At 36.2% G+C, this 12,050-nt stretch overlaps 1 protein-coding gene across 2 annotated transcripts in view; it reads left to right on the forward strand.

The window, feature by feature from the left end:
* The window catches only part of LOC149710083 (calcitonin gene-related peptide type 1 receptor-like), a 51,419-nt gene extending 39,769 nt beyond the window's left edge, over positions 1–11,650 (forward strand). The window contains exons 7-16 of one of the 2 annotated variants that reach the window (XM_089859208.1): positions 1,147–1,273; positions 1,756–1,909; positions 2,000–2,069; positions 2,825–2,888; positions 2,997–3,085; positions 4,098–4,233; positions 6,388–6,429; positions 6,540–6,642; positions 6,782–6,826; positions 10,989–11,650. In XM_089859208.1, the coding sequence (XP_089715334.1) occupies positions 1,147–1,273; positions 1,756–1,909; positions 2,000–2,069; positions 2,825–2,888; positions 2,997–3,085; positions 4,098–4,233; positions 6,388–6,429; positions 6,540–6,642; positions 6,782–6,826; positions 10,989–11,035 (877 nt within the window). In that variant the 3' untranslated portion in view covers positions 11,036–11,650. The remainder of the gene's footprint in view (positions 1–1,146; positions 1,274–1,755; positions 1,910–1,999; positions 2,070–2,824; positions 2,889–2,996; positions 3,086–4,097; positions 4,234–6,387; positions 6,430–6,539; positions 6,643–6,781; positions 6,827–10,988) is intronic. The other variant, XM_089859217.1, reaches the window with a different exon arrangement.
* Positions 11,651–12,050: the final 400 nt, after the last annotated feature.

The raw sequence follows: 12,050 nt of genomic DNA on the forward strand, positions 1-12,050 counted from the left end.
AAAGTATACGAGCCTAGCGATTGACCCTAATTTCATAAGTTCAAAGGTCACTAATTAAGATGAATATTTTTATAATTTAAAAACTTTGATGAAATTTAAATGAACTTAGCAGAAGATTTAAATTTAATATTTCTTTCTTTTGAATGTTAAAGTATAGCGTAGCGTTTGACCCTAATTTTGAAGTTCAAAGGTCACAGGTCACTAATTAAAATGAATATTTCAATACTTAATTTCAAAAACATGATAAAACTTTAACCGAATTTTGTAGTTACGAGTTTTTTCAAAGTGTAATGTTAGACCTTAACTTTCAAGTTCAAAGGTCACTTTCAAGTGAGATAAAAAAAAAAGAAAAACTTGAGAAAATGTTCATTTGTTAAAAACTTTTCAATTAGATTTTAAGCTTCAGCTTCTCAATCTTCTTAATAGCCTATAGCGTTGGTTGGTTTGGTAAAAGAGAGGTTTCAAGCTAAAAATGTGATTAATGGGTATTGACGGAAAGGGGAAAGTGTACAAGACGCGTAAACAAACCGTAAATCAAGGACCGCAAAGGAGAAAACCAGTAACAGAACGAATCCATAAGCGGAGTAATACATCTCTCTCCTTTCAACCATAACAGGAGTAAATCAAAAAGGAGTTGTTTCTTTAGGGGCGTTACAACTATGATCATAGTAGATGTGTTTACAGAGACTAGAAGAGTCTGCGTTAGCGTTACGTACTTCCGGTTGATTCACTCATGACACTATCCTTGTCTAGTCTACTCCATTTACACAAAACACCATACAAATCCAGACGGCGGCCAGAATATCACATTTATAAATTATATATAAAGGATAATACGCTAGAAAATTCGGTTTTAGGAAACGCTTCTAGTTCAAAAATATCTAAATGGGATTGAATTCTAGTGCATCAAGTCCAGCCAATACCACTCTTAAGTGGCTTCCTGCATCTTTAATCAAAGAGAATAGGATTATTGCTATAAATATTTATATGTAAACAAAAATACTTCATAAAAATTATTTCATTTTAAACTTTTACCAAATGAAGATAGCTACCATATTTTTGAAATTGCTTGTTACGTATAATTGCGTCTGTTTAAGTTATTGTACTAATTACTCGATAATTATTTATTATTTATCCAATGAAAAGGTCTCTTAGATGTACTCGAATTTACATCCACAAGAACCTATTCTCTTCTTTTATCTTTAACAACGTTATGTGGATTATATGGTATACAACCATAGTCAAAAGACCCGACGTTCTTCTCCACAGCGCGGTAAATAGCCCTTACTTAGCTCTTCCCACCGAGGGGTAGATCACTTCACTCGCTAAACATCATTTATATTAATTAAATCCCGATTAGACTGGACAATTTGCGATCACATTGGTCAAAAATCCCGATCAAATCGGCCCAAATCCCGATTAAGACAGTCCTAATCAGGATCAAAACGGCCCAAATCCCGATTAAACGGTCCTAATCAGGATCAAAACGGCCGAAATCCCGATTAAAACGGTCCTATAATCAGGATCAAAACGGCCCAAATCCCGATTAAATTGGTCAAATGATGATTATTTTGATTTAATAATTTCACAACGCATTGTTTATCAAGAAGTGATCTACCCCCTCCTCACCTTTTCCATTAACGAAAAAAGATTAAAACTATACTATTAAACAGCTAGTATATTATAGTCTATACATTTTGAGCCGCGCGTAATCTCCTAATTAAAATTAACGGCCGGGATCTTCGACCCTTTTAGCCTCCCTGTATCATCTTACACATATTGGTGCAGTATTCCCTTTTGTCCAACTACCTCTGGATGTTTTGCGAGGGCTTATATCTCCACACGTTGTTAGTCGTAGCCTTCGTTAAAGAAGAAAGGTTAATGTGCTGGTTATACGCCATAGGATGGGGTAAATATATCCCCCAAATAATTTATCGATAATGAAAACTTTTCTTGGAAATTTACATTTATTTTTTTTTCTTCTCTGGTTCCATTTTAGGTCTACCAGTTTTGTTAACGCTAACCTATACGACGGTTAGAGCTACGGTGGAGACATCAGATTTAGCATAGTATGTTGTTATAATAACTTTAAAGAAAGTAGTACAACGCTAGCAATTTTTTATTTTTATTTTTTAATTGAAAGAGCGTATAAAATAATGAATATTTCAAATTAGAACTATGTTTCCATCTACAATATCAGGGATGAATTTAATTTTAGAAGTAGGAATGGAGAACAGAGTAATGTGGGCGCGCGTCAAAGTCCCGGACCCCCTTCCCCGGGACGGGGGGTATCAAAGAAGAGGCGGGTCATAGCGACAGAGGTAAAAAGGAATTACGTATTTTTCACCGTCCCCGTCAGCAACGTCATCAAAGTGAGCCAATAAGATAATTTAAACTTTTCTTTACGTGTTGGAGGGAGGGGCTCTATACTGGGCTATGAGTCGGACTGAAGTAAATACTAACCGTTCTCCATTCCTGCTTCTGAAATTAAATCTATCCCTGACAATATTAAGGAAGATGAAAGCGGTTAAGTTTTCTTACAGGAGCCTATGTGTGAAGCAAATTGGGCAAATTTTATATTGAACCCTTCAGGTGGTACTAATAGTTCATTAGAATTTTTTTATCCAAACTTCATCTGTTTTGCAGTGTGGTCTAACGCGTATTGTAGATGGATAAAATTTGCGTGAAATATTCATTACTTAAAAGGCTTTCTTCGAATAAAATTAAAAATATTCTAGCGTAGACTTTTCCTTCAAATTATTTTATACCTAACTAAACAAGTTTAGTTTATAATTAAATTCTTAATTTTTAATATTTCCTTAAGTTGTTGGATATTAGAGAGTGCCTCAGTATGGATTCTATCCGGACCCGTATGTTTTTCAATGTTGGTAAGCGAAAAATTAAAAACCAAAATGGCTTTTTAATTTATTATTGTTAATTAACTTTTAAACTTTTCAATAGCGGTTTTTAATTATTGTTATTTAACTTTTCCATAGCTCAATCTGTTTTTCCTAATAAATATTGTGAGGGTTTTGGTGACTAAATTGCGAGCCGTCAACAATAACACAGACTCCAATCATACCAAGTAAGATATTTTTGTCTTTTCCCAGTTTGACTTCAAATGTCTCGGGCCTGAGATCGAATTATTGAAGTTTTAATTACCATTTTTAATATATTTATTTAACATTTTCAATATAGAGGATATGCAATAGAGGAGTAGACAGTTGTTATTGTATTCATTTCTCGTTAATAATTTTATTTGGAGCTACTTCCGGAGGCACTTTTTTTCTTGGTAGACACGTGGAACTTACCTTTGCCTAAAAATATCATTTCCCGCCTTCCTAAGAGCATATAGGCCTATAGTAAAGCAGACGACATTTTTAAACCAATAATGTAATGTCGGGTACAGAAGGTAATCAGCTAATGAAAAAACAAACCGGAAATAGTAAAAAATTTGGGAAGATATTCCCTTATCTATTGGTAAAAGCAGGGATAGATTTAATTTTAGAAGTAGGAATGGAGAACGGTTAGTATTTACTTCAGTCCGACTCATAGACCACCCAGTATAGAGCCCCTCCCTCCAACACGTAACGAAAAGTTTAAATGATCTTATTGGCTTACTTAAAACTACGTTTTGATGACGTTGCGGACGGGGACGGCGAAAAATACGTAATTCCTTTTTACCTCTATCGCTATGACCCGCCTATTCTTTCATACCCCTCCGTCCCGGGAAGGGGGTCCGGCACTTTGACGCGCGCCCAGATTACTCTGTTCTCCATTCCTTTTTCTAAAATTAAATCTATCTCTGGTAAAAGATATAGTGGCTACTCCTCTACTGTAAATCCTCCTTGTTTTCAAATAGTAAAACTAAGGTATTAGCCGAAAATTTCACATTTTCACGTATATAGCAAAATAAAACTAAGCCATAACTATCCCAGTGGAATCAAAATTTAACTTCCCCAAATCGCACTTCCTTAAACAGCCATAAACAGAGGATATATTTACTCTTTCCTAATGTTGCTCTTTTTGAACCAAAATTCCCCGTTTTCCCTCTCTCTCTTTCTCTCTCGCTCTGGGTTTTCTCCTAAACCAACCAGGAAAGCGGTTCGCGCTACACTGATTCTGATTCCGTTACTGGGATTGCACTATGTCATCACCCCCTTCCGACCGGAACCTCGTTCTCCTGGTGAAGCTCTTTACGAAACTGTCTCAGCCACTGTCACCTCTTTCCAGGTGGGTAATTAGTAAATATTTTTGCACGCGTTGTACTTTTACTTTAAAGGGTTTAGATTCAATCCCGGTTTGACCTTCATCCCCAATTTCCTGAATAACAAGGTATACCTTTCATAATAGAGCATACTCCGATTGATTTATGAACAAGAGAGCGTAGTTACGGGTGGGTTGATTTGAGAAGGTTTAGTCTTATCGTAACAGGAGTGACTTTTGTTTAATTAATTTTTGACAACTTGAAATATTTCCCGTGAAGAAGTATACGTGGTCCTATAGTTAGTTTTAAGCTTGATATGGTAGACGAATTTCCGCGTGAAAAATTGTACGTTCGGAGCTTTAGGTTCTTTGCTAATAGTGTATTCCATTTGCCGCTCTCAGAGTGCTCTAAAAACATTTTTCGTGTTCTTTTTATAGATTAAGATCAGCTAGGATTTACGTTGTGAATTTACCGATTACTCGACTCAAAAAACGGTGTATACACTAAGCAAATGAGCAGAGCTCCGACTAACTTTCAACTGTAATCATTATATATTCTTTTCGTGATTCACGATAATTATTTTGCGTTATCAGAATTTAATTTAGTTTATCAGACAAATGGAGGTAAATTTCAAAGGGTTAAATGTTAACTACTAGGCCTACTTGACAACATTTTTATAAATGTGAAGTTCAACAACAGATATTATAAATAATTCCCTTTGTTTCACTAGAGCTTCAATTAAGTTTATTTAATGTGTCTGTACCTCGATCTATAATCTACTCTTTCAAACCGAAAAAAATCCTCTCACTGTTTGAACTAAACCCAATTTAGGTCCCATAAACCCGCCAAATCTAGTGCTCTTATCTTTGAATATGGTCCACTTTAAACCTTACTTCTCAACCAACGAAAAGCCCCCCTTTGAAAAAGATCCTAAAAAAATCTGATATAAAAGCCACGAAGCAAGACGAAATCTTGTCTTTTGGGCGAAAGAAGTCTTCTCACTCTCTCTCTGGGGAGCCAATAAAATCCTATAAATTTTGGAATAAGAACTGAAAAGCTTTAACTTTAAAGTTGGGGAAGAAAATAAGTAACGTGGAAAGGCTTTTTCAAAAGTCTATTCTATAGATTGAACCATAAGTCGATATAATAAGGTCCCAATAAGTCGTAACTGGTTAAAGGCCCATTCAGAGTCAAGAAAAATCTTACGTTCCCATGGGTTGCCTCGTTGATTTCGTTACGATACGTTCATTTCCCTGTTCAGACGTGAAAGCAGACGACTTAAAAACAGTCGTGTATACGGGAGTTACGAGGTTACCGCCCCCTTTTCCAAGAGTTGGTCTGTCAAGGCTACGGAGCGCGTTCGACTACAGGATATGTCAGCCACTAACTAAAGGCCGCCGACAGGTTATGGCAGCGCCCACAGTAATACCTCTCGTAAATACCGTATAGAGTAATGGCAGTACTACGTATGCAAACGTCACACACTTCTATTCGTTTCGGTCGCGTCAGTACGTTATTTTCAATGTTCAGACGTAAAAGCAGACGACTTAAAAACAGTCGAGTACAGAGTAATGTCAGTACTACGTATACAAACGTCACACCATTTTATTTCTTAGCTCAGTGTCATCCTCTTACCAGAGCGCAACCAGAGGGAGGGATACACAGTCTACACCCCCTCTCTACCGCCACTAGTCTATATGGTGATTTTTGAATACTAAAATAGCTGCTCATCCAAAATAACAAATACCGCCAAGAATCGTTCCTAAAACGTTTCATATATCGTCTACTAAAGCATAGCTCACTCGATCACGCGGTAGTAAGGCATGATCGAGTGAACTATGGCTAAAGAAAAGGCGCTAAGCAGGTGGTGCCATCTCGACACTGCCTGACGAAACTGAAAAATTTTCAAACTAAACCCGCGGTGAATCTTTTACGTAGTCGTTGATACGCCACGTGTCTAATTAAGCGAGTAAAGCGACTTCACCGACGTTAACGTAAGATTTTAGTCTACAGTCTACAGTCTGAATGGACATTTAAACTTATGGGTGACAATTATTGACTTATGTTTTGGGAACTAAATTTTATATCTCCCGTTACCATATATCCTTTGAATTTTCTTTGAACTGAAAACTTTTCCCCGCAAACTTGTTTTATTTTTTTATCTGTGCTGCGTATCACAGGGATTTTGCGTATCCTTACTATTTTGCTTCTTTAACGGAGAGGTAAGTTTTTAAACTTTTAAGGATGATTAAAGAAATTTTGATCGTTTCGACATCTTGAGTGGCTTTTTGAGGTTTTCAAACCATTTCTTTTCTTTTTATTCTTTTTTAAGATTCTGGGTTTGGTAAGAAGGAGATGGAGGCAAGCTCGAATGATTAGACACGAAGATATAAGATTCTCTAAAGTCTTGGCGACCACCGTCACTGTAAGAACAGGTTCAGAAAATTTTACATATTTTTATAAATTATTGTAATCTATTTTTTTTTCCGGAAAATCTGCTAGGGTTTTCTTGAGTATATTTACGTTATGTTTTCTCTAAAATAAGCGCATTAAATTTCTTTACACGCAATACAGTGGGACGACGAGCACACGACGTTGTGAGAAACGCGGGAAAAGAAGGTAAGGATGAACTTGAACGTAATTAATCAATAACCACCCTGATAAATTAAAGAGTTTTACCAGGTTTTTATGTGTAATTTAAAACTAGCTATAACTGAAGCCCGGTCTCGTTTCTCGATAATATATATAGTTTAAAGAGTTTCCACGAAATTTTCAGATTCGAATTCCCTGATTTTTTAGGTTTTCCTGACCTGTTCTTACGATTTTCCCTGACCTTTTTATGCCCAATTAGCCATACTATTGAATATGTAACGTAAAACATTGCGAAGCGAGCTCCCCGATTTCGGTGTCTGGTCAAACGTGATCTTGCTAAACTCGGTGTTTAGAAGATCACCCAGCTGGATTGTTAAACCGCAGATATTTTAGCAACTTAAACCAACTTTCATGACATTTTGGACATTTTTAAATTCTCTGACTTTTCCAGTTTACTCTGTTTAAAAAACTGACCTAAAAATCGTTTAGCACCCTAACCTGGTCATTGCACATTTTATTAAATCTGAACTTTCGAAGCTTCGTAACGAGAAAGATCTACTATACAAGCGTGGGAATTTCTTGGGCGACAGAATTAAAATATTTTAGAAATTATAAATTAATTTCTCATTATTGGCCCCTAGGCTTCATTTAATAACTAAATAAAATAGTTATTTAAAATTCACTCACAGAGTGACTAATAATATCTGTACCTTCAGAACCCGGTCGTCACCCACTTTATACTCAAGCCCTAAAAAGTAAAAACTGACTTCGATTGAAAGTTAATTGAATCAAGAACGGGGTTTCGGCACCTTTTATGTTTTCCCCCTGGGTATCGAGAAACTGCCAAATTTTCGTTTAACCGAAGGGTCTTAAAATTAAAAGAGGGGTGGGAAAGGAGACGTAAATGGCTGACATGCGCTATTTTAGACGCAAAAGTTCTCAAAAATTTAATAAAAATGCTATAACGGCACTAAAGCGTTGCGTGTAAAGTTTTTAAAAAGAAAAATAACCCATCACTTTGCTAATTAATTAAATTAAATTATTCCATCATTGCTTTCAGCCCGTTTAAATGTTTTAGTTGTCGAGATTTTGATTTCAATTTTAAAAATAGGTAGAAAATTGATTTAATCAGGGATAGATTTAATTTTAGAAGTAGGAATGGAGAACGGTTAGTATTTACTTCAGTCCGACTCATAGACCACCCAGTATAGAGCCCCTCCCTCCAACACGTAACGAAAAGTTTAAATTATCTTATTTGCTCACATAAACTACGTTTAGATGACGTTGCTGACGGCGACGGCGAAAAATACGTAATTCCTTTTTACCCCTGTCGCTATGATCCGCCTCTTCTTTCATACCCCTCCGTCCCGTGGAAGGGGGGTCCGGGACTTTGACGCGCGCCCAGATTACTCTGTTCTCCATTCCTACTTCTAAAATTAAATCTATCCGTGATAAGGTATAACACACTGTACAACACCCTGTATAGATAGCTTTTAGCCTGTTAGAAAAAGAGGTCCTGATTCAAACTGAACTGCAAGCCTTTTCCCGCGCACACTCTGGACTAACCAACGCAGAAAAAAAAATAACTTCAGTGAAAACTTATGTAATGTATTATCTTGACCACACTCGAGACTTAAGCCCTTGTATATATCGATTTATTGAAAAATATTTCACTAACATCTTTCGGACATGTCTTGAGGGGTGGGGGCATTTCCCCACGACCAGGGAAGGGGGTACCTCAGTGCTGATCTGAAAGGTTTAACGTTTTAATATAAAAGAAAAATCTCCGTTATCTTGGCAAGAAAACAGCCCTTCGTGAAAAGTCATAGAGAATTATATAGCAAGTACCGGGAGTGGAAGTTAGTGTCGCTCAGTGTACACCTTGTGAGTAAAAACTTGTGTATCTGAGTACGGTTATCTCAAGCGTTTCGACTTCCGGAGAAATAAAGCTAATTCGAGGGAGGTCAGAGAGAATAAAAATATATAGGAGTAGAAGGCTATTAAATACTAACCTTTGGGAGGGTGTATACATTGTAATACCAGAAATACATACAGTTACTAGGAATCATTGTGTAGCCATTTTTTCAACGTATCTAGGCGGATTAGCTAGACTAATCACTATGTATGACGAATTTCACCTCGCGAATAATCTATGTCTGCCTGTTGCATCTTGCCTGCGCCTATAGGAACTCGCGTTGTTACCAACTAACCAATGAAATTACAGTTAAAAGAATGTCAGTCAGAATTATGAGGCGTCATGGATTGTAAGCCCGGCCAAGAAACCCCACATAAAAATTAATGTTGCAGATATGGGGTACAACAATTCCAATTAGCTTTATGTATTCCTCATAACACACAAAACGCAGTAAGTCTTACTCTTATTTCAATCCGCAACTGACGCGTTCACTCCAGGAAGTGTCGCATTTTAAGAGATCCTGTGATTATGTTAGTGGAATTCCATTTTTCCCCTTTCAAATGAAACTAAACACGTGAGGAGTTCTCGCAAGCAGCGAGATAATGTCTACCTCGCCAACTCATACAGTTATCTCCTCCAAGTATAATTCTCTGTGTTATATTTGGGCCTCAAACGTCCGGGATATAGGGACCATTTACTGTCGGTACGAAAACCAAAATAGCCAGCAAAAAAGGCATCATAGCGTAAAGCGTAAAGATCCAATATCAGAACCGATATTTTCTCCAGAAACACCAAAAATTTCCCCCTGTCAAATTCAGCTACGGTAAACTATTAGGCGTGTTTGTGTAACGCTATAGTAGTCCCTTCTCTATAGGTCAAGGACAATTACTTTGATTTTTACTGGTCGAAACTTATCTTTCGTAACTCTAAACTATAAGTTGGGAATTGTACCAAGAATCCACGATCTGAGTACGCCTGAATATAGCCATGACTTCACGGGCAACACAGCAGAATTCTAACCAAGAAGTGATATCTAGTTTATTAGGGAGAAGGTATAAATTCGCCACATTTCCAGCTTTATCTCCAGTCCAAACGTATAGTAGGTCCGGAGTTAATCCCCGCCTCTAAATTACAACCAGCGTCTCATTGGTTCTTGAAAACTCACGTCAGCGCGACGCGAATGACGAAAATTACGTATTTTCCAACTGAGGAGAGGCAAGAAAAAGCCCGGCCTCCTTCTAAGTCCCCCCCCCCTTGTATTTTGAAAGGGGGACTGGGACTATGGCGCGCGAATTCTTAGGCTTCTTATACCTTCTCGTTAATAAACTAGGTATAACTTCTTGTTCTAACTTAGTAGGTACATTCTCAAGTTTTATGTGGGTTCTTGGTTGTATTCTGTTAGTTATTTAGGATGATACATAGATGACCATTTTAGCTAAAATAGAGACAACAAGATAGCGCTTTTTTGTTGTAAATTGTAAAGCTAACAACATGTCAACAGATTGAACAGAAAGAGATATGAAAGAATTTTAAAATGTTTGAAAATAAAAATAAGTTTTTGTTATTAACAAGAGATTGTAGATTGATGTTAAGCTAAACGAGCGCCTGAAAACGAGACCAATATAGAATCAAAATCAATAATTCAATTTGACGTCAAGGTCAGACGGAAAAATAAAGGTCTACAACGTGTTTCTGATAAGTCTGCAATAAATTAAGGGTGTGATGTTCTTTGGGAAATCAATTTTGAGTCGAAAATGTAACTTCTATCTCCATTTTGTTTGCCCTTAGGGACACTGTTTTCGAGTTAAGAATTGTACATAGTATTTTACGGATAACCCCTTAAATTTAATTAAAAAACTGATTCAAGACATTGATTTCTAATTTAATTAAATTAAGGGGTCATCCCTAAAACACTCCGTCAAATCATAACTTGAAAACAGTGTCCCTTGTGGCAAAATGGAGATTCGACTCAAAATTGATTTCCCAAAGAATATCAGGTGCCCTTAATTTATGCCAGACTTATCAGAACAGTTATGTACCAACATAATTAGTTCATAACTTTCTTATTTCTGGCCCAAATATGACATAATTGGTCTCATTTTCAAGCTAAAATCCACCTCTATCATAAACTCGAATCTTGGTATTAATGTCATATTTTTGGTGCCAGCTGATCTTTATCAAAAAATAACAGAGTACAAAACTAAAACACGTTTCGTTTCCTTCCCAATTTTCTCTCCTTTATAATCCCAACTATATTTTGACACAAACGCAAAGGCCTAGCGAAACACCGTAACAGTCAATGCTTCACGGTACAAGCTTAAAGAAGAACCAGGCTTGCAGTAAAGTAAAACAACAGAAAACAGAAAGCCACAAAAAAACCCCAATAAAAAGACAACAAAAGGAGAAAAATTAGGCCTCGACGTGGAGAAAAATACTGGGCGAAAGAAAGTTCATTTTTGATGGCGCGAGCAGCTCTGGCTGGCCCCGAACTCGTTCGCGATGTCAGTCTTGAGATAAGGACCAAAAAAATATAAGAAACAGGGTACACCTAAAACCTTGACGTTTCCCAATCCCCGTTGCTCTAGAGTTACTCCAGAACCATCATCCCAGAATGAATCGAATGACCCAGAGTACATAAAAGAGTATCATCCCCCATTTTTCCTATTTCCAACCGAATCGCTCATTAGTTTCGGAAACTTTTAGAAACTAGATCCCACACGAATGAAAGGATAATTGTGATTGGTCGAGTGTAATCCCCGTCCGTCAAGCGCTATACACGAAATTGACCAATCAGAAAAAATAATAAATAAATAAAAAATAATTCGATGAAAAAGGAAGCGATATTTTGTTAGTGTTAGACATTAGATATATTTATATAAATCGTCTTATATCTTAATTAAATCAATTAAAAATAATGAATTTGATTAACCCCTAAGTGTTCAGTTCGTTCAAGAGCCAATTAATGACGTCATATCCCTGACTTTCGTTTAATTGGCTCATTATCATTTTAAATTAATTTTCAGCACTATTAAAATAATAATGATAAATAAAATTAAGCAAAAACCCGAATTAAATCTAACTTTAAATAAATGAAAAAAAAATTCAAAACTCCATCGACAGCTTGAATTATAAAAATAATAATCTAACCCCTCACATACATGAAATAAAAAAAAATTGATATTAAAATATAAAACTCAATTAAAATAAATATTCTCTTACTAAATTAAAACATTAAAATTAAACTCCCCACAAAAATATCGAAATTAATTTAAGGCATATTTTATACTTAAATATAATAGCGTGTTAGCAAGAACCAATATGAGATCTAAGAACATG

The sequence above is a fragment of the Phalangium opilio genome, unplaced genomic scaffold (assembly GCF_054372755.1).
Source record: "Phalangium opilio isolate 3A_F unplaced genomic scaffold, DU_Popi_V2 ptg000011l_1, whole genome shotgun sequence".
Classification (NCBI taxonomy): domain Eukaryota; kingdom Metazoa; phylum Arthropoda; class Arachnida; order Opiliones; family Phalangiidae; genus Phalangium; species Phalangium opilio.